Source organism: Hakea prostrata, chromosome 4 (assembly GCF_041222555.1).
Source record: "Hakea prostrata isolate BN-2017 chromosome 4, UWA_Hpros_2, whole genome shotgun sequence".
Classification (NCBI taxonomy): Eukaryota; Viridiplantae; Streptophyta; class Magnoliopsida; order Proteales; family Proteaceae; genus Hakea; species Hakea prostrata.
The window spans coordinates 50675877-50701122 of record NC_142603.1 but is presented as its reverse complement, the minus strand read 5'-3'; the positions used below and the strand labels follow the sequence as shown (position 1 = coordinate 50701122).

General features: G+C 38.0%; 2 protein-coding genes across 3 annotated transcripts in view; one reads left to right on the top strand and one right to left on the bottom strand.

Annotated features, from left to right (window-relative positions):
• LOC149019414 (uncharacterized) overlaps positions 1-13834 on the top strand; it is a 134461-nt gene extending 120627 nt beyond the window's left edge. The window contains exons 52-62 of one of the 2 annotated variants that reach the window (XM_089153429.1): positions 476-631; positions 738-922; positions 1345-1875; positions 2072-2246; positions 2363-2505; positions 2592-2718; positions 9115-9336; positions 9757-10113; positions 12393-12551; positions 12676-12963; positions 13102-13834. In XM_089153429.1, the coding sequence (XP_089009555.1) occupies positions 476-631; positions 738-922; positions 1345-1875; positions 2072-2246; positions 2363-2505; positions 2592-2718; positions 9115-9336; positions 9757-10113; positions 12393-12551; positions 12676-12963; positions 13102-13257 (2499 nt within the window). In that variant the 3' untranslated portion in view covers positions 13258-13834. The remainder of the gene's footprint in view (positions 1-475; positions 632-737; positions 923-1344; positions 1876-2071; positions 2247-2362; positions 2506-2591; positions 2719-9114; positions 9337-9756; positions 10114-12392; positions 12552-12675; positions 12964-13101) is intronic. The other variant, XM_089153428.1, reaches the window with a different exon arrangement.
• A 3172-nt stretch (positions 13835-17006) lies between these two features.
• Positions 17007-23039, bottom strand: LOC149019413 (pto-interacting protein 1-like). The gene is made up of 8 exons (XM_089153427.1): positions 22908-23039; positions 21741-21850; positions 20155-20405; positions 19937-20063; positions 19083-19356; positions 18100-18232; positions 17883-17969; positions 17007-17452 (listed from the first exon to the last, which is right to left on the bottom strand). Exons 2-8 carry the CDS (start codon positions 21823-21825, stop codon positions 17321-17323), a joined length of 1089 nt encoding a protein of 362 aa, XP_089009553.1. The 5' UTR covers positions 21826-21850; positions 22908-23039; the 3' UTR covers positions 17007-17320.
• Between the last annotated feature and the right edge of the window lie 2207 nt (positions 23040-25246).

Below are 25246 nucleotides of genomic sequence, written 5' to 3'. Positions count from 1 at the left end.
AAGACCCTTGGTGGTTTGAGGAGGCTTTTACGGAAGTAAACGGAGGGAAGAAAGGTTGGAGATGAATGAGAAAAGAAGGTGGGAGCCTGGGAGTTTAGAAAGAAGGGGATAGACATGGTGGTGGCTGACTGGCTGGCTGCTTGATTCTAGGTTTAGGGCAAGGATTCCAAGAGTTGTTCCCTCTTTGATACCATGAAGAAAGAGATAAAGAGTTCGGAAAAATAATGACTTGTGTCTAAAGAGAGCACAGGCATATTCTATCTTTATTAAGAGAAGGGATGTATTTGCGAGTAGATCCCAAGAGTTCTATGGAACTACAAATATACCGAAAGAGCGTGAAAATTCACACAATGACAGATGTTTATTAAAAATTTGTTACTCTTTAATGTTGTACCCTTCTTCAGACCATAAATTGTTACCTTTTCTGACCTACTTATCTAATTCCTAAATTGTCAGAGTTGTGTGCCATCTGCAGGTTGTACATTTTCAACCAGAGACTGTCTTTATCAATAGAGTTGGCCAGAGTATTGCACTGCAGCAATGTGAGACTCGACCAGTGAAACTAATCCATCCAAATGATCCTCCAACTCAATTTCAATGGCAGTCCATGGCAAACAGTGAACTGCTGAAGGTTCGTAAGTAATGTTTTTGCTAAATGGCCGGAGGCTTTCTTCCTTGTATATTCATGTTGTTCATTGTCACTCAAGCTAAGGAGCTCCATTTGGCTGTGATTTCAGATGTGTGTGGAAGGATACAAATGGAGTACACCATTTAGCATTGGAAGTGAGGGTGTGATGTGTGTCTCTATGAAAAATGATAAAGGAAGTCACCAGATGTATGTTAGAGTTGAAGTGAAAAATGGATTGACACATTCACACTATGAAGTTGTTTTTTGCCCTGCATCATTGTCAAGCCCTTACAGGTAAGACTATTCAAAATGGTGCTTTAATGTTTTGAACATCTTCATTTCTGCAATCATGGGAGCATGTGGGTGAGAATGTATATTTGTGTATTACAATTTACAAAGCTACACGATTGTTTTTCACGATATTTTTGCATCAATTTCTGGAACTATAGGAATTTTGTTTTCCTCAGGACATCACCATATTAATTGTAAGTCATGGTCCCTTTCTCGTGTCCTCTTTATTTTTATTTTTTTATTTTTTACTTTTTTTGGGTATTGAAGTTCATGTAATGATGTCAAATACAAGTTCTGGGGAAACTTTTCCCTCATATTGGATGACTGGGAGCCTCCTATAAATGGCTTAATAAAAGATAATTCACTTGGCAGTTATTGCATATTTGTTAATACTGTTATTTATAACCGTTCACTGTTCTCAACAGGATTGAAAATCGCTCAATGTTCTTGCCTATACGTTTTCGACAAGCAGACGGTACCAGTGATTCTTGGCATTGTCTTCTTCCTAACTCAGCAGCTTCCTTCGCATGGGAAGATCTTGGCAGGCAACGATTACTGGAGGTCATGATAGATGGAGCTGACCCCTCAAAATCACAGAAGTATAATATTGATGAGGTTGCTGACCATCTGCCCATCCATGTAGCTGGTGGAGAACCAACTAGTGCTTTGCGTATTACTGTCCTGAAACAAGAGAAGATGAATGTTATTAAAATTAGTGACTGGATGCCGGAAAATGGACTTACTGCAGTTATGCTGAGAAGTTCCCCATTATCGTTGTCTCATACATCTCAAAAAGATTTGCAACATCAGCAATCTCAAGCAGAATTTCATGTCATTGTTGAGCTTGCAGAACTGGGGTTATCCGTTATTGACCATACTCCTGAGGAGATACTCTATGTGTCAGTGCAGAATCTTATCCTGTCTCATTCTACTGGCTTGGGATCTGGAATTAGTAGGTAGGTTTTTCTATATAAATACAACTTCATATATCAAACAGTTTATCATTAGGACAGAACTCATCCATCCATGTAGTTTCATACCCAAGAATATTTTCAGATGTTCTCATGTTGTCTTGTTTTCAGTCATCTAGTCCCCCACAAGCATTGCTTCTAATGGCTTGTTTTCTCAATAAATGTTCCCTTGCCGTTTCAGGTTCAAGCTACGGATGAATTCAATCCAAGTGGATAACCAGTTGCCACTGACACCAATGCCTGTTGTCTTTAGGCCACAGAAAGTTGGGCAGGTTGATTACATCTTGAAATTGTCTATGACAGCACAATTAAATGGATCACCGGATTTATGTATCTACCCGTACATTGGTTTCTATGTAGGGACTATTACTTTTTCTGTCAGTTCAGATTATTCAATTTGATTTAAACTCAGAAATTTTCTCTCTTACCTTCTAATTTATTTTGATTACAAAAATTCATTCCAAACCACCAGGTTCCTGAAAATAGTGTTTTTTTAATAAACATCCATGAACCTATCATATGGCGCCTTCATGATATGATCCAGCGAGCAAACCTCAGTAGGTTTCATGACAGTCAAACTACTACTGTCTCAGTTGATCCGATCATACAAATTGGGTACAGAACATGTTTTCTTGAAATCTGTCATATATTTATGCATTTTCTAGTTTAACATTCTGAGAAACTGTTTGCTGGACTTACAGGGTGCTTAACATCTCTGAAATACAATCCAAAGTGTCAATGGCTATGTCACCAACTCAACGACCAACAGGTGTACTTGGATTTTGGTTGTCCTTGATGACAGCATTGGGGAATATAGAGAATATGACAGTAAGTCCTCTAATTTTTAAATCAAGTCAATCTTTAACTGTTGAATGTGTCCCCTTCTGTGTTTCAATTACAACCCATCTTTTAGTGGGACCCAAATGACTTTAGATCAATAGAAAGAGATATATTCCAACAGTTGAGTCTTTTGAGGAAGAAAAAGAACAATTGGATCTGGTACTTCCCATTTTTCCTTCTCTGATGCCCAGTTTATGAGACTGCATATTCCCATGCGTCTCTAATCATATATATAGGGGGAAATTTGTTTCCCTTAACACTGCACAACTACAGAAGGTATAATCTTCCTTAATGTTGGTCACTTCTTTTATTGTGGCGAAGGAACAAAGATATCATTTGGCTTTAATTGACATATCTGAGCTGTGACACCAAATAAGAAATCAAGTTGCAAAAATCTTACTGGTGATTCACCAAAAAAAAAATCTCACTAGTGATATTCTTATGTTTTACAGCTTTCTCATTCTTCATGCACTTGTTAGCAAATAAGAATGTATACAACAAATCAACCGTACCCGAACTAAATGGGATCGGCTACACAGATCCTCATGAGGACAAGAGGGGGCAAAAAGATTAATAATAAGAATGAAGTAAAGGAAAAGATATTAATAATTAGAATAAAGGAGCACAACAAGACAGGTACAGTTCAGTCTAAAACAAACTAACTGGAATCACCTACTTGGATCATTGCCCTCCAATCAGCTAAAGTTGACATTCCACACTAGAAACAAGAGTTGAAATATGCAGGTGATGGAACCAGGATCTAGGGTTTGATTATTGAACTGATGCCCTAGATCTAGTCCACTCCTTGATCCTCTTCCTGAGAAACAGAAGTCTTCTAGGGGCTGTGGTGCCCTACAGTTGAGGGGTTTTTGACTGATTTACAGGTGCTAGGGTTGGACAGGGGTTAGGATTAGGTTCGGCCAGGCTTAGGGGTTTGAAGAATTAAGTCAGAAAACCTTGCTGTTTATTAATTTCAGAACTGATTATTTGTGTTAGGGTTTGGGGTTTTAGGGAATTAGGGTTTCTAGGGTTGGGTTTAAGTTAGGTTAAGGTCGAGTCTAATTGGGGTGTTAAAGAAGCCAAAGCTAAAAGGATTTAAGATCTGGATGAAGGATAAGGAAGATCTAGGATTTCAAAAATTCTAGGGTTAGGGTTCCTTAATAAGAAATCAAGTTGCAAAAATTCGAGGTTCTGGAAGTCGGATGGGGATGGTGCTTGGAACCGAGTGTAAGGGGATGGGAAGATGATCCTACAAGGTTGGGGGAATTGGAGATGGGGTTTAGAGGATAAAGGTAATTTAGGGTTTAATGGGTGGGAATATTTCTGGTTTTGGGTTTTCTGGGTTTCATAAGCTGCCGCAGGTTGGAAGGTTGAAGAAGAAGAGAAAGTGAGATGAAAGGGGTTGGAAGGTAGTCCTAGGGTTTGGGGAGGGATAGTCCTAGGTTTTCTGCCGCAGGGTTTGGGGAGGGGGATGAGGTCTTCTGATCGGGAGGGGGCCTGTAATTGTAGAAACAGGGGTTGGGGTTTAGGGGAGACTTGAGGATGAGAAGGGAGAAGAGGGAATGGTTATGGGATTGGGGTGAGGTGCTTGTACTTGGGGATTGAAGATGGAGGCTGGAATCTGAATTTTCTGCAGAATTCTTCTTCTTTAAAGTGCCAGAGGCCAAGGGAACCCACAAGTTCTGGCTATTGCTTCCTCCAATTCTCAATTTTATTCATAAAACATCATGTAATTTGTTACGTTTTAGAGAGGCCTATTTATGGCCTTTATAAGGAACTCACACTACGGCTCTGTTCTAGAAGACAAATCAAACTGAATCTCCTGCTTAAGACTCTTACTCATACAAGGACTCTAGGAGGATCCCAATTGGTAACTAAGAGTAGATATGGGATCCCTACAAGAAGTAGAGTGAAACTAGGGGACTCCCTTACAACTTAGGAACCCAACCTAACAAGGACTCATCAATAAAAATCAACAAATAATGGCTCAAACTCAAGAATAAAAGTAGATTCAGGGTCCCACTAACATACTAGACCCAACTAAACCCTAAGTGGACTCAACTAACAAGAATAGAAAAATTACCAAAATACCCCTGGGTTGGCCAAAATTCCCTGGGTTGTTGGTGGAGCCGTAGGGAACTGGTAAACTCCCTGGACCCTCTGTGGGTGGCCGTGAATCTAGTTTATGTCATCATGCTTTCCTCAGTCATGGGGCATCATTTTGGCAATTGGGGAAGGGGAGGGGAGGTGAAGTGCATAGAAATGGCGTCTCACACAGTGGGGAATTAAGAGGAGATGGTGTTTTGAAAATATCTGGGTCGATGGATGAATTGGATGAAGGGGAATAAGGTTCAGGGAGGGCATTGCAATTCAGGGGAGTGGAGAGAGAGCTCTGGTTGGTGATCAGAGTAGAGGGGGTATCAGGTAAGGGGATGGGGTTAGTAGCGTTGGTGGTGAGGAGATGGGTTTTAGCGATGGAGGTGGGCTGGGCTAAGGGGGTAATGTTTTGGGAATGAAGGGTATCAAGCCGTGGGCAGTGGGCTTGGTTCTTATTTTTGTTTTTGGTAGTACTGATGGATTTGTATTTGAAGGTGGGCTGGGCTAAGGGGGTATTTATATTTGAAGGTTTGGGGAGCCCAGGTGGATTGGCGAAGGAAGGCCCAACGGTGGTGAGAGGGTTTAGGCTTTTAGAAGTAGGCTTAGTAAAGGGTTTAGGGCCTGGTTTAGAAGAGGAGGGTTTGGGCTTGGGCTTGGGCTTAAGATGGGGAGATTTGGGTAGGAGGTTAGTCGGTGAGGGAAAAGGAAGGGGTAAAATGGTGTTTCCGGTGGAAGGGTGTGGGGATAAAGGTTTGTCAATGACATAATGGGTGGTTGAGTTATGGGTTTGAGGTTGCAAGTCAACGGTGGTCAGCGCAGAGGCATTATTGAGGGAAGTGGAGACGAGGCTAGCAAGGTTCTTGATTCCTGTTTCAGAACATACCTTATTTAGCGATCGAACATAGGCTCGTGTTTCGCCAGAGCCTTTGGTGGCAACAACCTCTACGACAAAGCATTGCCATTCGTCGACGGTAGTAAAGAGGTTTTCTTGAGGTGCAAGTGGCAGGCCTACGCTGGCAGTGTTGCAGGTGATGACAGCTTTCGAGGTACTTTTCGGAAGCTGTGGCAAGGAGCTGATCGCCGACGAGGGAAGAAGGGATTTCCTTCTACTTCTCCGGTATGTTTTTTCGACTTCTTCAGTTCTTCAGATCTTCTAGCAGCGGTGGCATCTAAGGCAAGAGTACTTCGAGGAGGGCTTTTTGGCACTATGACCCTTTCTAGATAGTCGATTGTAATTTGGTTAGGGTTGTTAACCAAGGCCATCTTCTCAGTTGGAAGAGATGCAGAGAATAGAAGAAAGTCTTCAATCTGTGTTGCAGAGCTTGCGGGAGCTTGGGTGAACTTAGATCAAGAGGAGCCTTCATGTCCGAATGATGAGCAAACATTGCATCGGAGAGGGATCCAGTTGTATGCAATTACTTGATCATTTTTCAGCCCGTTGTCATCCGGCTATTGAGATAGTTGCAGGGAGGGGCTTTGAAGCAGGAAAGTCCACACACAAACGAGCATGGGAAAGCCTTTCCATCTTGATAGTTTGTGAGTCGGTGCGAAGAGGGATGCCAAGAACTAAACCGATACGGCTGAGGCAGTCATTGTTCCATAACTCAAGGGGGAGACCTGGGAGATTGATCCACAGGGGAAGAACCAAGGATTGGTAAAATTTTGGGATTTGCCTACGGACCAAGGAGATCCACCAGAGCACGGGAATGGCAAGTTGGAGAAGAGATATTGAACAGAAAGATTCCAGACTCTAACAGGTATGTTTCCATTAGTCCAATTGTTTTCCATTGCTTAGCTAAGGAGGATTTGATGATGTTGAGGGGGGGGGATAGCCAAGGAATTGGCCAATGATGGCTGATTTCCATCGGTCAATTCCAGAAGCAATGGAGGTTGAGGGGCAGTGGGTGATTGGGGAGGGGATGGTTGAAGCAGGTGGGACAAAGGAGAGATTGAGGTTATCAATAGAGGGGGTGTGATTGATGAAGAGGGAGTTCTAAGGTTGTGGGGGGGGGTTGGGGGGGGGAGGAGGAAGGAGGTGTAGGGGACACTGGCGATTGTGAAGTCATGGTCTCTTCAGACACTTGATTGAGTTCATCTAATAAAATGATCTGTTTTTCGGCATATGGCAAAGAAGCTGTTTTTTTTTTTATCCAAGATTGTTGGATTTTGGAATCCTTGATGATACTAAAAGTTCCAATAGAATCTTATGGGAATGGAAACTAATTAAAATTAGAAAGTAAATTAAGGTCCTTAATCTCCTAAGAATAAACTCATGATGGAATCTCGTCTTGGCCCCACAAATCCTCTATGAAACATTCCTAATATACCAAATAATGGGATATGACATTGTTCACGTGAACAGTTTTTTGGCCTTCGTTCTTCATGTTTTTTCCTATTGTGGCAGTCCCGGTTGACTGGTCAAAACGATAGAGCTAGGGGACCTTCCATTTTGACTAGTTGGCTGGTTTGAACTAGTTTGCAATGCTGGTTTGAATTGGTCCTAGCTGATTGTCCTGCATCAGTCACCTTCCTTATTGATGATTGATCCTAGATACCTAGAAAGACTGCTTTGCAGAATTTTGATCTCACCAACTTTCTTTCCCCAATCATTCATTCTGAAGTTGCTATGGTTACATTCCTTGTACTCTACCTTTCTTCTACTCATCTTAAGACCAATTTATTCCAAAGCTGATTTGTAAAATTTTCTGAATCGTTATTCTCAGAATCACTAGACCATTGTTTTCGACCTAGTAGATTTTTTATTCAATTTTCTAACCTATTTTACTTTGACAAGATACTGAAGAATTTTCCATACATAAGACCATAATTATTGATATTGGCCTTTTCCACGTAAAAGGGGAATCTTTTGTTAAAATAGAACCCCATAATTCTAATTTTGCATTAATTCCAATTTTTGTCTCATCCACTAGAAAAGATGTCATCAGCAAAAGCATGCACCAATGAACCTCATCTTGGAAGCCTCTTGTTGATTTATCCAACATAAGCGCCAACTGAATAAGGGCTTAATGTTGATCCTTGATGTAGCTTAACTGTAATTGAGAGTTTACTACCTTGACCCACATTGTTCCTACTTAGTCTTTGCATCATTGTACATATCTTTGATGATGTCCATATATTTACTTGAAACATTTTACCTTCCTTTCACATTCTATAGAAAATCTCAATGAATGTTGTCATAAGCTTTTGTGGGTCAATAAAGACCATATGGAGACCCTTCTTACTGATGTAAACCCAAGGCAAACTTCCTTTTTCTTTTCTTTCTTTATTTTTTTCTTTTGTTCTTCATTTTTTTTTTTTTTTGGGGGGGGGGGGGGGAGATGTGCTAAGGGAGGAAGTGAGCATTAAGTCATGGAGAGAGGGTAGGGTAGGGAGGATGAGAGATTATCCCTTGACCGGAGGCCCACTCAATGGAGGGTGTAAAGACCCTAATTGTTTCCACTTATCTTTCCAAGCCCTTATTGCCTCTCATCAAATTTGGCAACTGTACTTACTCGCATAACTTCAGCTCCAGAAGCTTTCACCTAGTGGCGTTGGCAGCACTGAAGGCAGCTAGCCTTGACAATCAACCAACGGTAAGGGGGTAAAATTGAAATTTCTTTCCCCAGTGAATAGATAAATTAAGAATCCCAAGCATAGGAGGAGCATAAGCAATAAAACTTACTCGAGCCTTCCTTACAAAGAGAAAAGGGGGATAAGGAACATCAGAGAAGAGAGAAGGTCCCAAGCATCAGTAGTCGACTCTTTTCTAGATCTGCTTGCATGGTGAACATAGGTTATTAATCTGCTGAAAGTATCTAGTTGGTGGTCCATTGGTCAGAATCTCAGAATGGATCAATTTTAGGAAGAGAAAAAGGGATTGCAGCTAAAAATGGAAGAAAATAGAGAGATTGAGAAAGAATCAATTGCAAAGGAGGTTCTATACATCGTCATCGCCGTGCAATTTCACCTTCTATCCATATTTTGTTGTGAGATGGTGCTTTGCACAAGGAGTTGTCCTTTGAAACCAGAATCATGGTCCTTCTTGACACATGGGAACTCTACAAGAGGTTGTTGCTTCTTCATTATCATATTCCTCCTCAATACCTTTATTTGGAATTGTACAAGCCAGTGACGTTTGCTTCTTCCTTCTGGCCCATCTTTAATGTTGTTTCTCATTAATTTGTGTTTAATCTTGTTTAATTTGGGGAAAAAAAGAATGGATTAAAATGGATCTTAAATAGGTGTGGTTGTCTGAACTTGTTTCTGTGACAAATCTGTTTCTATCAGGTCAGGATCAATCAAAGATTTCATGAAGGTGCTTCCATGCGGCAGAGTGCTCTTATTAGTACTGCCATTTCAAACATTCAGAAGGATCTTCTCAGTCAACCTCTTCGACTGCTCTCGGGTGTTGATATACTCGGAAATGCAAGCAGCGCACTAGGAAATATGAGCAAAGGTGTTGCGGCCTTATCAATGGACACCAAGTTCATCCAAAACCGTCAGAGACAGGTTCTAGACATTAAGAAACTTTTAAAAACTACAAAAGCACATCAGCTTAACTTAGTCATCTCTTATTGATCGTGTTCTGCATTGATTAAGTCTTTCAGTACTTGAATGGTAGACCATGAGTAGTATCCATGTATGATTTCTGGTTGTGACTTACAGAAAGGGTATTGGGACCAGCTGTCTAATGGTTATTCTCACACTTCATTTCCTAATCCAATCATATGATTGTAGGCATTTAACTAATGCATGTTGCAGTAAGTAATTATATTTTAGGCCCAAATAAGGTTGGCTACTTATATCAAATGAACTGTCAAGAATCGTCTGATTGGTCCAGACTTTTTTTTTTTAATAAATCCCTTTAACTTCAGTCCATAAAGTAGTCCTAACTTGAACTTGACAATTTATGAAATTTTGATCTTCCAGAAAAGCAAAGGCGTGGAGGACATTGGTGACGTTATCAGAGAGGGAGGCGGAGCCCTAGCAAAAGGACTGTTTAGAGGAGTTACTGGAATTTTGACAAAGCCTCTTGAAGGTGCAAAGTCTTCTGGTATGGAGGGTTTTGTTCAGGGTGTTGGCAAAGGAATAATAGGTGCAGCTGCACAGCCAGTCAGCGGGGTCCTGGACCTTCTTTCAAAAACTACAGAAGGTGCAAATGCTATGAGAATGAAGATAATATCTGCTATAACTTCAGAGGAACAATTACTCCGCCGGAGACTGCCCCGAGTAATTAGTGGGGATAATTTGCTCCGACCGTATGATGAGTACAGAGCACAGGGCCAGGTATTATTGTTTTCTAAAACTTACAACCCACCCCCTGCCTCTTTTCAAGTCAGTGGTGTCACTTCCTTTCTATAACTGAAGTTTACATTTGAAGTCTGTTAAAATACAGAGAGGTTTACACAGTTTTTGGAGCACTGCTGACCTGCTAGGGAAGATTTTTCTTTTGATAAGATTCAAATTAAAGAGAAAAAGTACGAAGAAAGCATCCTCCTAGAACCCCTTTAGAAAGAGGGGGAAAGGAGAATCCAGACCAGGAGGGCATTCCCTCCTAACCAGTATCCCAATTACAATCTGTAACAAACATGTGCTGCTGTATCCCTTTGAATCTGCTGCGGAAGATTATTATAGAACCCCTTTAGAAAGAGGGGGAAAGGAGAATCCAGACCAGGAGGGCATTCCCTCCTAACCAGTATCCCAATTACAATCTGTAACAAACACGTGCTGCTGTATCCCTTTGAATCTGCTGCGGGAGATTATTATTTGCTTGCACCATTTCCAGGTTTTCTTTTTCCTTTGAAAAACACCGTGAAACTACCAGGATCATGGTTTTACCTCTGGTGTATGATTGGCCAAACAAAATGTCTAATGGTAGGAGTTCTATAAAATGACAAAAAGAAAATCTCAAACAAACTAAAGCCTAAAGCCGGATTTTCTTTCACAGATTGTAAATATCAGTTTGTATGTCTTCTAACCTATCTTCGTGTAGAAAGTTAAAACCGTGAAACTGACATACAATTTTCTGCTTAAAGCTCTCTTAGCATTACCTAGTCCCTAGACACTAAATCCTGTCCTGTTATTGCAGCACCTCTACCGTGAACTTATTACTGCTCATGTCTAAGGTTATAATTTTTTGTTCTTTTAGGATCGCTAGGTTGCACCATATGACCCTTTATTTTTGCATTGGCTGGTTTTCATCATAACATTGAAACAGTTGCAAAACTCTCATCATGTCATCCTGTCATCTTTTGATGTCATTTTCTATCCTGAGATTTTCATTTTGAGCCAAAATTTGACCAATGAAATGAGGGAGCATCCTCTAGAATATGGACCCACCCATTGTCTGCCACATGACAATGAACTTTACAAAGCTGACTAGCCTTTAGGAAGATGAATATAACCCTACTTTTTTAGCTATATTGATCTAGATAAGGTCATTTTGAAGCATGGAATAAATTTCAGTCAAAATAAGCGAAATTTTGACCAAAGTGCCTACAAAATCTCAAGTCGAAACGAAATTCCCAATATTTTGTGTTGTTACCAAGTTTCGACCGAAATTTTGTAGGTTTTGACCATTTTGCTGGTTTCGACCGAAATTTCGTAGTTTTCAACACTCCAAACTTGTTTTCTCTTGGTTTTTGTTGATTTATATCTCATTTTCACCTAATTTCCACAACTCCTTTGCCTTCAAACACCTCTTAAGCCACAATAGCTATACCAAACAGTTCCAAACTTTCCTTTGTTTATTTGTGTTTCGTTCATGCCTTAAATGATCTTTGTATTGTTTTGAAATTAATATACATCTAGTCTAGGGCTGTGATCTATGATTATGTGTTGTTAAACTTATTTTTTTGTTATTTCTACTATTATTTTTTATTTTTTATTTTAAAAACTATTTTTTAAATTATGCATTTTGAGAAAATACACATGTTTTCATGATATATGGGTTTGAACTTATAGACACCATCACTTGATCTAGTTGGTCATTGTATTTTGTTGGCTACTTGTATATGTAACCATTCTACCAAACAATTCATGTATGATGATGATTCTATTGGCCATACGATTTGTACTTGCTGGAACCAATCATTTGTTAGTATACTTGAATGATAACTTTTCAGTGGTTTTATTGGCAAAATATTAGTTCCATTGTGTTTACTATGCTTTAAATAGGTAGGAGGCAAGAAATCAGATGGCCCGAATCAAAAAAAGTATTGACTGAAATATGCACCATGGTTTGAAGTTTCCTATATTGTGGTGATGTAGTAACCTAACAGTGGATTATTAGCATTACGAGTGGGAAGGATAACATTCATCTAGAGTGGTGAACTTGGTAACATTTATCATTCTCCAGTTGGGGAAATTTTCAGTCTTAAATTCCTGCCACCCCAACCCTCTTAAAAGAAATGCTGATCAGCAACAATTGTGGAATTATATAATATTTAACATTAATACAAAAGAATTAATGCTTAACATATCATTAGAATTTGTTCATCTTTACTTTTCACCGTTCAATATGGAGCTGCAAGTCTGAATCAAATTGACTTTATTTTTTTATGAAGGTCATATTGCAACTGGCCGAATCTGGTGCACTTTTTGGCCAGGTTGATCTCTTTAAAGTGCGAGGGAAGTTTGCTCTATCTGATGCTTATGAAGACCACTTCTTACTTCCAAGAGGAGAGATACTTGTGGTCACGCATCGAAGAGTTATATTATTACAAGTAAGCCAAATTCATTACTTTAACTTGTTAATAGTGAAGGAAATTTTCTACTTTCACCTTTCCATCTCTGAGGTAGAATTGTTGAGCCTATCTAAAATTTTGTCAATTTTGCCACTTGCAATAGAAACCCTCTTACATAATGGCACAGAGGAAGTTCAGTCCAGCAAGAGACCGATGCTCAGTATTGTGGGATGTCTTATGGGATAACCTCGTGACAGTTGAAATTACTTACGGGAAGAAAGACCATCCAAGTTCTCCTCCATCAATGCTTATTCTCTACTTACAGGCAAGATCGATGGAGATGAAGGATCATACCCGTGTCATAGAATGCAGCAATGGTACTCAGCAAGCTCTCGAAATTTATTCTTCAATAGAGCAAGCAAGGAACACCTATGGACCAAACCAATCCGGGGTAGGAATTAATTCTATTTTTGTGTACCATATGCAAAAGAATACAAAAGAAGCAAAATTATAATTAAAGTTAAGCTAGATTTCCTCCTTTCAATGAGATAATGCATATGAATTATTACTATTTTACAATGTTATGCAGGCAATGAAGAAGAGCAAAGTGACAAAGCCATATTCACCAAGTACCCATGGGACTCCTGAAGTACTTCCAAAAGGAGGAGCTTTTCTTTGGAGTAATTCCCAACAAGATTCCACGCTGGTTTCCCTGAGCCCAACTTTTGGTAGCAAAACACCTTGATTGACAAGTTCCGGAAACTTGGCGCCTCTTGGACCAGTGATTGTCTCCGTCAACTGAGACATGATCAGCAACGTACACACTGGATGGTTGCGAGAACTTTATATCCTAATTCCTAAGTTTGTTTGATGCCTTTACCCAAAAAAAAGTTTGTTTGATGCATGTTGTGACCATCAATTCTCTGTGAAATAGTAGTTTTCATTCTTTTAAGAACTTGGTACGGTAGACAGGATAATATGTTCTTTTAAATGGTTAAAATTACCTGTAATATTTATTTTGGGAGGGAATTGCCTCCTTTTTTGGTAGTATTCATTTTATGAAGGAAATGGAATTGCCTCTTCAATCTACTCAAAGCTGAGATCTTGTATCTAAAAATGTTTTGTAAGTTGCACGTGTTGCAATCATAGTAAGTAGCATTGATCCCATGGGGGAAAATTTTATTAAATTCAGTGAAAATATTTTGATTGACAAACTATAAAAGCAAAGACTAGTAAACTAAATAAGAGACCCTAAATTAGAGAGCATGCAATAAAAAGAACTTCAGTTAGGCGTTGGGGAATCAATTTCTCCTCTCTTGAATTTCGGTTATAAATGCTACAATAAAAAACTGTATTGCAAAGCATATTAGAGAACTTGGAATGTAATGGGTATCTTCCAATATGTGTTATTTTAGTTTAAAACCATCATATTTTTATGGAGAATTGAATTAAGGATGTCAAGTGATGCTTGGTTCCATTGTTGTGTGAGGTGAGTGAATATCCCTATCCTACTTTCGAATCAACTAAAATTGCATGAATATCGAGTTAAAACACATTGTTCAACATAATTCTTGCTCCAACTAGCTTTCCAACAAATTAGAACCACAATATTCACTCAAAGATGGCCAGTCAATAAATAAAATTAGTCAAAAGGTTATATGTTGAACAATCTTTTAAAGATCTATGTTACGGCAAAGTTACAGCAAACTAATAGCAAACTAAACAGTCAAGCTCAAATCAAAGAATTGGGTACTGTATCATCCCAGCATTACAAAGAAGCTATTAAAGTTCAAATTATAGATAAATAAATACAATCATTAATGGAGTTCAACTAGAATAAAAAGTAGGAAATATAAAACTCATTAGTCTCCTCTCTACGCTCTGCTCTCTGGATCTTGCCTCTCTTGGTGCCTCTCCTTTTCTTAGTTGCCCCCTTTCTTTCTTTCTTAAATGCTAGGTTAAATAGGGGTTGTAGGATTAGAACATTTTTCCTTCGAAATTAGTGAGTGAGATCTTCTAGGAAATGACAAGAGGAGTATCCAATTAGCTAGCCTTTATTTAGTAATTTCATTTGATGAAGTCACGTGTGCTTTGATCAGCCAATCTAAAAAAGTTATGTTGCAGCCAAGGTAGGAAAAAAATATTTTGCTAGGTCAACAACTAGCGGGGAAAAAAACCCGAGGTGAAACGATATTTCGAGTTTCAACCATATATCGTGACACTTCTTGCGATATATCGAGATTTTGCGGTGAATTTTTGCCTATTTTCCACTAGATTTTCTAGTATTTTCTCGTTCTTTTCCATATCTTCCTAGAGTCTCTCCCTCCTATTTCTTGCATTTTTGCACTGATTTCCTTGATCTTCGACACCTACAAGTAGATCCCTTCACTAAAGCATATTGACTGCCTTTGGAACTCTCTGCTCACTGATTTTGAGTTCTTGAGCAAAGCAATCAAAAAGCCTTTCGTTTTTGGCCTGCTGTTTGTATGTCTCAAAAAAATCAATGTAACTTGCATTATGTAATAAAATATAAAAGTCTTTTGGATCAACATAACTGAAGGGGGTAGTCCCAAAATTGGTTTGAAATTTCCAAGTCTTATCCCTCATATTGAGGTGAACTAGGGTAAAATCTGTGTCTCTTTCCTTGTTTTATATTCAATTGTGTGAGATTGATTGCTCTAATCCTAACAACTTTTCTATAACTAAAACCCTGAGGCTAAACAGCGTTGTAATTGAAATCTTTCAACTGATCGCTAAAGGTGTTACGAAAATCATCAACCAAAATCCTAAGACAAAATTCTCAAATCTCACGGTGGCTCCATAAAAAAACATAGCATACACATTTCTCGAGTTTAATCGGATAGATCGATCGACCAAACCCTTTATTTCCATTATAGATTTCATAAATCGGGTCATTCGAATTGTCTACCAAAATATGTTGGTACAGGTCCTTTGAAGTCGGGTACAAGAATTTGAAGATTATAATTCAGCCCTTTTGATGAAACAAGGGTGGCGAATTCTTTCACAACCAAACGCGCTGTGGGTACAAGTCCTCAAACCAAGATACTTCAAGAACAAAATTATTGTTGATCCTAAGGTATACAAAAAAAAAAAAAAAAAAAAAAAAAAGGATCCTTGATATGGAATAGCATTACAAGCATCATCCCGCAACTAAAAACAATGGTGCGTCGCAAAGTGGGGAATGGAATTCCAACCTCTTTTTGGTTTGATCCATGGTCGCCATCCCAAGCAAATGGTCTGACATCTGAACAGATCCTTACAAAATGGCCGCAACAGCAACCGTGGAGGCAGCAAGAACCGAATTGCAAAACCAAAAAAAGAAAATTTTCTTCTTACGAATCAAAGTGATTCATGGATTTCTTACTTAACCCCCACCCCTATAATTACTTTTCCCATTCTTCTTACGAATCAAAGTGATTCATGGATTTCTTTACTTTCTCCAAATGAAGAGTTTACAGTAAAGAAGGCTTTTCAAGAAATTACAAAACAACGGTTATCCACCCATGAAAACTAATTTAAGGATTGGTGGAAGAAATTGTGGAAGTTAAATATCCATTCTAAGTTTAAAGTATTCTTTTGGCGTGCTTTAAATGCAGGACTGCCCGTTCGAGCAAAAAATGCGCAATGGTCAAACATTCAACCAGAATGTGGTTTATGCAGGAAGGAAATCAAAACTACATGGCATATCTTTATATCATGCAAATGGGCAAAGAGAACCCATGCTGCGGGGCCACTTGGGCTACGCACGGAATTTGGAGTGACAATTCAATATTGAGTTTGTGTCATAATATGTGTCTTCAATTGAACATGTCTGACTGCAAATGGTTTTTTTTTTTCTGTGTTCATCATTTCTTGCTATTTTATTTGGCAAGAAATAAATGAAAAAGTTTTTCCCAGAAAACACCCAACCACATCAAAGTATTGGCAATTATGAATCAATGGATAGAAGCTTTAAATTTACGAAAGATGGAAATTTTGATTTCTCCAACACAAACAAACTAATATGTACCCATGACTGCTGAAGAAAATGGTTGCAATAATATTCCCCACACTAACAACAATGTTTTGATATGTGCAGGGTTTCTTAACAAATGGGTAGGGACGGCAGGATGGAGCACGGGGATGTACATAGATGGACATCTAAAATCCATCACTTTTGAAAATGAAAGCTTGAAGGGAATTTTGGAGAGAACACTTTTTGGGATACAAATAGGTATTGACTATGCAGCAGCTATTGGGGTAGAGATAAAGGAGATTTGGACAAATTACAGTGGGTTACCAAATCTCCTACCTAAACCAATAGCCGGGACATGGCCTTTTGGTGAAATATCTATGTTACTTAAGGTTGCTAAGACAACACAAACAGAGTAAAGTATGCTAACTTCCCATCCCCACAACTCCAATTATGCTTTGAAAAAAACTGCTGAAAGAGCATCTAACTTAGTGGATGATTGTAATAGAACAACCATCCACAGAGCGCCCCGGCAAACTCAACACGGCGCCCCCAGGGGCCCTAAAAAACGAAAAAGGAAAAGAAAAATGAGACGTAGAGAATTGAAGAAAAGAAAAAGCAATCTATACAGCTTTTCATCCATTTATCACTGAGAACATTTCAATACCTTAAAGTCTCAAAATCAATGATGTGTTTTCTTTTTTTTCTCTCTTTCTATTCAAATGATGGTACACAATATTGCAGGGGGTGGGAATTGTAGACGATGTAGATCCGGTATACAATATACAGCTGCTTCGTAAACGCCTCATTCGATATCAAGAGACATACACGGGATTCACAAGCCTTGGGCTTCTCCAGGGGGGGCAGTTCGGGCATTTAACAAAGGCTGGAGAGCTGTAACTACAATACTCATGTTTGGCCGAAAATCAGCTTCATATTGCACACACAAAGCAGCCACAGCAGCCATCTGTAAGTATTAAGATTGTATCAGGTAAAATTCTGTTCTAAGATGGTCAGATTGCATATCCAATCTAAGCACCTTTTTTTCTCTATTTGCCAGGGCATACTCAAAAAGCCCAGTATTTGACAAGCATTTAATCCATCAAAAATAAAGCTGGAAACAAGTAGCCAAAATCTAGACAAGGATATTCTTTAAAACAGTGGTGCAAATGTTAATGACCTGACTTAGCATGTATTCTGAAACTCTTTCTTTAGCTTATAAAAAAAATGTTAATGACCTGCCTTATCAGCTGCAGATAGATAGAAATAGATAGAAATTCATATACATAGACTCTCCAGTGCAGAAGTCCCATGGTATCTTAATCTTCAGGTAATATCGAAGAGAAAGACAAAAAAGACAAATGAAGATTAATGATGATCAAGAGCACAAGGACTACCTTAGCAACTGCCTTCGGAGGGTATTCCCCCCCTAGTCTTGTGTCAATGCACTGCCTCACCTTATCTTCACTAAGTCTTGGGGTCGCCTGATGTATTTAAAATTCCAGCAATCAGCACAAGGAAAGAAATTCATTTTGACATGAACAAAAAAGAAAGAAATAACATGCAAATATGCCTAAAAGAATTCTAGACAGACGAGGGAAATGGAATTTGTACCCATGTCACCAGACTCTGTTGCCCCCGTGGCAAAGTATGATCAACAGGTTTACGCCCAGTCAAGAGCTCCAAAAGGACAACACCAAAGCTGTAAACATCACTCTTTGAATTCAACTGTCCAGTCATTGCATATCTGCCACCAAAAAGCAAAAGACTTAGTATCAACCATATGTGGTACAGTAACCATGTGTTCTTTCAATGGCAACTCCCTTAGTTTTCAATTGCAAGGATAGTTAGCATGGTTGCACCACAAAATAAAGTTGTTCCAAGAAATATAATGCAACCATCAGGTTGGACCATAAGGATCAGCTATCCATCACATAGCAACCACCATGCTTCATGTGCTCGATGTACCCTTATAGTCCTCTACTCATGGTTCTCAAAACCAGACCAGACTGGCAGTCAAACTGGAGGGCAATCTCCCCTTTCAATTTAGTCCAGACATTAAAAAAACCTAAACAAAAACAGGAATCAAACCAAGCAACGTAGACTTCTAGAGTATAATGATGATGCACTCTCTTCTATTTATTTCATTTTCCTTTTTTCATTTTTTTAATCCTTTTTTAAACCATGGGCTGATGGGTCAAATATGTTGGAACCAGAACTAGGCCCACTTTCATGGCTAATACTGCTTTAGAAAGCATGATGCTCCCTTCCAATCAAATCAAAGTTTCCAGTTTCCCAAAATTACTTGATAATTGACATATCCATTTGCCATGTTTTCGGTTGATCCATAAGTGAAAGCAACGGAGAACTGCATATAAAAGATGCTTCTCTATGGTTGATGGTCTTTGTCTTCAAACTTAATGCATAATATACCCTAGATTTTGAGACTATGGGTCGGGGCATGAATCCGACTCTCTGCAGATTACATGCTGTTCTGCAGCTGGAGACCAACCTCATGGCCTCAGATAAGCCACATTTATTGTGGAACAATATGTAAGCAATTTAGCACCTATTCCAAGGAGCCACAAGGAACTCACTCTGGGGCATGATAACCAAAAGTCCCAAGAACACGTGTGGAATGAAGACGTGCTGCACTGTCAGGAGCTTGATTTGACAAATCAAAATCAGCAATCTTAGCAACATCATCATCAAATATTAAAACATTGCTGGACTTGATGTCCCGATGGATAACGTGAGGCTGAGCCTTTTCATGCAAGTACTCGAGTCCTTTTGCAGCCCCCACAGCAATTTTTACTCGTTGTGCCCACGACAGAACAGGACCTGGCTGTGCACCTTTGACACCTTTCCGACCTACATTTATTTAAAAAATAAATAAATAAATAAATAAGAAGATACAAATAACAGTTCTCATTATTAACTCTCATATTATTTCAGAAACAATATAAAAAGCATTACATCAGACTCTGTGAAAACAAACTAAAGAAAGTCAGCGAAATGGCAACATATTTCAAATACAACTTTTTATTACTAACAGTTCCATTAACTTTTTCTCCTCTATATGAAAATTTTCTGGTAAGGGGCCAGAACTTATGAGATCATTACTCAAACCAAATGAAGAGGGCTTTTAGCTTATTTATTCATGAGATCAGGGTGCAGCCACATCTAGCACATCACATGAATGCGTGCCAAAATGATTTCCAAAATAAAAAATGTGAATGCCCTTCAGAGAAAATCTTTTCTGGGGTGGGGGGGAGGGCTGATGTGTCTGCATCACTAAACTCTATGTATGGACAGTATTCCAGCCTTTCATGAGGCTAACATTTCATAAAAGTTCTGAGCCAACTATTGAAGTTAATCATGGAGGCAGTTATGCTTCACATGCTTAATATTGTTTAGGTAGAAAACCAACATTGTGGATGATGTGACATACCATGAAGAATATCATGAAGCGATCCCATGGTTGCGAACTCAAATGCAAGGACACGAAGATTTCCATCAACACAATATCCAAGCAACTCAAGAACATTTTCATGTTTGAGCCTTGACACCATGGAAACCTGTAAGGCAAATACATAAACAGGTGAAAAAGACAGCATGATGTACATGCATACAATGATGTCACAAAAAGCACTTGTTCATAAACCCAACCTGAGCTAAAAATTCTTCGTCAGGTTGCTTACTAGCATCTAGCTTTTTGATGGCTGCAGCAGTCCCATTTTGTAGAAATCCATGATATACTCTGCCATATGATCCCTCTCCAATTAAAGAATCTGCCGCGAAGTTATCCGTCACTTCCTTCAGCTCATCTACTGGAATGGCAGGGACAGCAATAGGCTGAACTTTCCAAGTCTGAGCACCATTAGATACAGCTTCGGTGGCATTATGATTTCCATTCTTGCCTGCAATCAACAAAAACTTCTTGTAAGTTTTCCATTGACAAGACATTTTGCAAAAGCAAAAGAAGTAATATATACAAAGGAAAATCTAAAGAGCAAGATAGCACAAATGTAGTCTCAGCAAAGAACTCGATAAGATGAACACATACTGATATAAGTTTCAGATAATTGAAAAAGCAGGAAAAGTTCTGGCTTTCCCCCCCCCCCCCACAACTCCAATTTTTTTGAAGTCTGCATTTATAACTAGTAATTGAAAACCATTTTCACCAAAAAATAAAAACAGGAAAGAGAACCATGAGGTGGTCCAACCATGTCCAACAAAGAAATATGGATGTAAGGACTGTTCGTACTAGAACTGAAGTGGGAGTTCCTAATTCAGGACAAGCCCCATGAGAGCCAATTGAGGTCATTGTATAGACGTGTAAATGGACACCCGGAGTCACCAGTAAGAGAGAGTGACCAAGTTTGACTGAATTAAAAGAGGTAGAGCACGCCAAAAATGATTATCTGAGTACTAAGAAAGGATATGATTGTGTTGGGTTTTGATCCTAGTAGGATTGCAAATAGAGTTGCTTTGAGGACAGGGATTTGTTTTGCTGACTACTTGTAAAATGGATGTTCTTAGGAGGAACTTCTCACTACTGCTTTGGCTTTTTCTTCTTCTTCTTCCTTTTTTTCTCCTCTTACTTTTAATGTCTCTTATTTTAGTACAATTTCAGTCTCTTTGAGATCCATGTGACCAACCCTATTTAGTTGAGATAAGCCTATGGTTGTCACTGTTGTCATCCATCATACTTAAAAAAATGAATCCAGAATTGTAGTGTCCAAGTGATAATATAACAAGTGAACAACAAATATGAAGAAATAAATATCAATGCAAATAATAGAAGATAAAGTACTCAACCTAAGGGATAGAACATGAAGAAACAAATATCAATGCAAACAACAGAAGATAAAGTATTCAACCTAAGGGGTTGAGTTTGTATCTGCAGTCTTCATGATTATTATAAGAAAGTAATCCAAAAAATGCAACTTTCACTTGTATACAACTAGAAGGCAAAGTAGAAATGGCATCAATATATTTTTCAGGGGAGAGGCTTTCTGATGGTGGACCCAAAAAAGGAGACTAATGACTGCAGTAGAACGCAACTAGATGGGTATCTCAGGAACTGTGTTCAATAAGGGGACTAGATACCATATCCATGGTGGATAGCTCTGGACAACAGCAAGTTTTCTGGTTGAAATTATCCTCCCCCCCACCCCACAAAAAAAAATTCTCCTTCATTTTATTAATCAGAAACTTCTCATTATGAAAAAATTCCTGAGTTACTGAATTACCTGCTGAATTATTTGGCATGAAAGTGCCTCCATTATCAGCAGCTCTATGGGTATGACCATTACGCCAACAGTCGAAGCAGTTCATAATTCTTCTTCCTCTGATCCCCTATCTGATAAAAAAATATTTTTTTTATTAGTAAAATAAGTTAATCAAAAGCATTATAAGTGTAAATGTAGTGGCATAACTTTCACACAGAACTTACACTCTCTAGTTCTCAAAGAGACAATAAACTTAGTACATGGAAGACGATAGAGCAAAATTCATGCGTATACACTTATTGGAGAGCAAAATACATGTGTTGACATTTATTGGAACTAATCACTTAACTTAAATTTAAAAGGCCAATTCATAAAGCATGCACTGAAAAAACTGAAAATCGACACTTGTCTTTAGGTAAGTTTATGAATTGAGGTGGAAGCAACCGATGATAATAGAACAGAGGTGGGACAAAGGGACAGGGACTGAGTCAATAAAAGAGGAGGCAAATGACTTAGCATCGGTAAATTTAAAGGTGCTGAGGAAACAGGGGCAACACTAATGCAAACTAACTTTGTCGAAGCAGCGAGAGAAGGCGTGAGTCCTTACGATTTAAAAGAAGAAATGGAGCGTCCCAATAAGGTCATGTTGATGCTATAAGGTCATGTTGATGCTACAACCAGTTGAACATACAAAATACGCTTAGAACAACGGTTCAGACGAGCTAATAGTCACGGAAATCAACAAAAGACTTAGATTTCAAAACTAATATATCATGCTAATTACTAAAATTACGTGTTTCAACGACAACTCTGTGATTCACGCACGCTAGCATAAACCAAAATAATTGCAATTTCAAGCCTTGCAAAAGCAACATCAAGGGAAAGAATGAAAGATTCAATTTAAACACACAACCACCAACATGCAAACGCTGCTATTTAGAAAGGAAAACCAGAAATTCTATTACAAAAAATGAAAATATCATCTTTTAAACTGACGAAGCTATAATGATTCGAATTAATCCAACGCACAGAGGTGGATCTATTAACATATTCGGAGAGAATTAACAGTCCCGTGCAGCAGAGAACAACAAGAACAAGCTTTTAAGGAAAACAACCAATCTGAACTTGAAATTCCATGGATATCAAAGCAGCAACAACAACAATGAAATTCCTAGGGCAATATCTCACCAACTGTGTATCAATCACTGTGGCTTGCTTGCTTTGAAAAATCTATACAAACCAACACACAGAGAGAGATAAGAGAGAGACTTGGAAAAATAGTCTATGCGAGGAAGACAGAGAGTCTTAAGAGTGTGAAAGCATCTGAAGCTGCGGAGAGTAGTGTAAGCCTTAGCCAACCGGGTTGCGTAGGTGATTTGAGCATGCAGCGCGAGAGTGGATTTTTGTACGCCGTATTCTACACGGCGTGTAGAGTAAGAGGGAAATGGGTAACGCGTAACGGTGTGAGTTCTGTCACTTTAATTCAGCTTCCCATGATTTGTGCCGTTAATTTCTGAATCTTTTTTTAAATTCCCCTGTAATTAAACAAATAAATCTTTTTCCTTTTTTACCCATTAGTCAACAAATGAATCAATTTTTTATAACCACGCGGCAATTAGGTCTTAATCGAAGTTTAAATTTCTTACAATACGATACGATATTGACCGATATATATATAATTGACAAAGAGTATATAACTCCATATGTATCTTTTATTGGATTGCACTAAAATATATTTAATTAATATAATATAATACTTGATGTAAGATGATATGTCTCTTAAGTACTTGATGTATACGATACTTGATAACGATACTTTAAACCTTGGTCTTGATGATCATTCATCCCTGTACACTCTCAATTTTACCCTTGTTGACTTTCTAGGGAAAAAAATATAACAAATTGTATTCACACTGACGGGTGCATTTTTTTCACCACCTTTGATGTTGTCGGAAACTTCAAAATAAAATAATGAAATGAGGTGAGATATGGGTTGACAAGGAATTTAATTTATTGAAAAATTTAAAAAACAACCTAAGATATTTAGCAAAAAAGCATAGACATCCCAAAATTATGTCATATTGATGGTCATCCCCTTTTTTGGTAATCAATATATAAATTAGAAAAGTAAAGAACTACTGAATCATATGTATTTAATGGGACTTTGTGGGAAAATGAGAAATATAACAAAAATTAATACTCATGTTTATGATTTTTCCACAAAATTCACTCATTTCTTTTCTTATTCTCTCACCTCACTACATGTGGATCCCACATATTTATTGTCCGCATATCTTTTTTATCTAACAAATAAACGATGCTTTAATTACTTAGAATAATCTTGATTAAAGAAATTTAATTAGAGGAAATGATGAAAACACCCTTAGTTATATTATTCTATATTTTATAACATAAGATGAAGAAGAAAGAACACAAAGAAGAAAAAGGAAAATGGAACTCAGAATTCTATTGTACTAGTAACAAATATTGTAAACTCACAAGAGATTAAGGGTAATATAAAAAATATGAAATTATTTGTTAATGCAACCTAGAGGGGGTGAATAAGTTGTAATTAGTGGATTTACCTAATTTTTTTGATTTAATTACAAATTGAAGATTAATTAAGAAATTAAAATAAAAGTGAATAATTGTAATCAACTACAACACGAAGATTTTATAGTGGTTTGACTTTACAAGTCTATTTTCACTCATCTCTTGGCATCAAAAAAGTATTCTACTAGTGATTCTCTTTCAATATGGTGAACAGAGAGTCAAATCATTACAATATATGTTTAATAATACAATAGCACCCTTTACAATTTTTGTTCTATATAGGGCAAGAGCATCCTAAACAAATCTTTGTTTATCCTGAGGAAATAGCACTCCTTACCAATTTTAATCTTTGTTCAATTGAACAAATAAAATACAAGAAATAAAATGATATTACTAATAAGGGATGTGACACTTTATCCCTTGTATGAGTGTGATACAATGAGAATGTATGCTCAAATGTAAATGATATGCACCACCAAAGCTTTCAATCACCTCAAACTTAACTTCTATAAACTTGCTAAACACCTTGGAATATTCTTCAAGTATGAAAGATAATGAAAGGCAATAATAAGTTAATATTGACAAATTTTAAGGGCTCGAGAGTAGTGAGAGAACAATAACTCAATTGGCAAAGTATAAGCTCTCAAATGGGGTTGATTGGACTTATTAAGATGTCATTTTATTGCTTGGCCTAATCTCCCAACGGATAGAAAATTATGTGAAATTTTAATCTAGAAAGATCACATTTGAAAAATATAGCCATTAAGGCAATTTCAACCAAACAAACGTCCGTCTGAGCTTTTGTGACTAGATGGACTTCTGTCTACAACACAAATGCACAGATTGGGACTTGAAGGGTATTTAAGGTCTGCTAACCAATTATATATCCACAAACACACTCCTAACATGTCCTAGGTCAATCTAATGACATGATGCACACGATTTTGATGCAGCTGTGTACAATTACATATAAT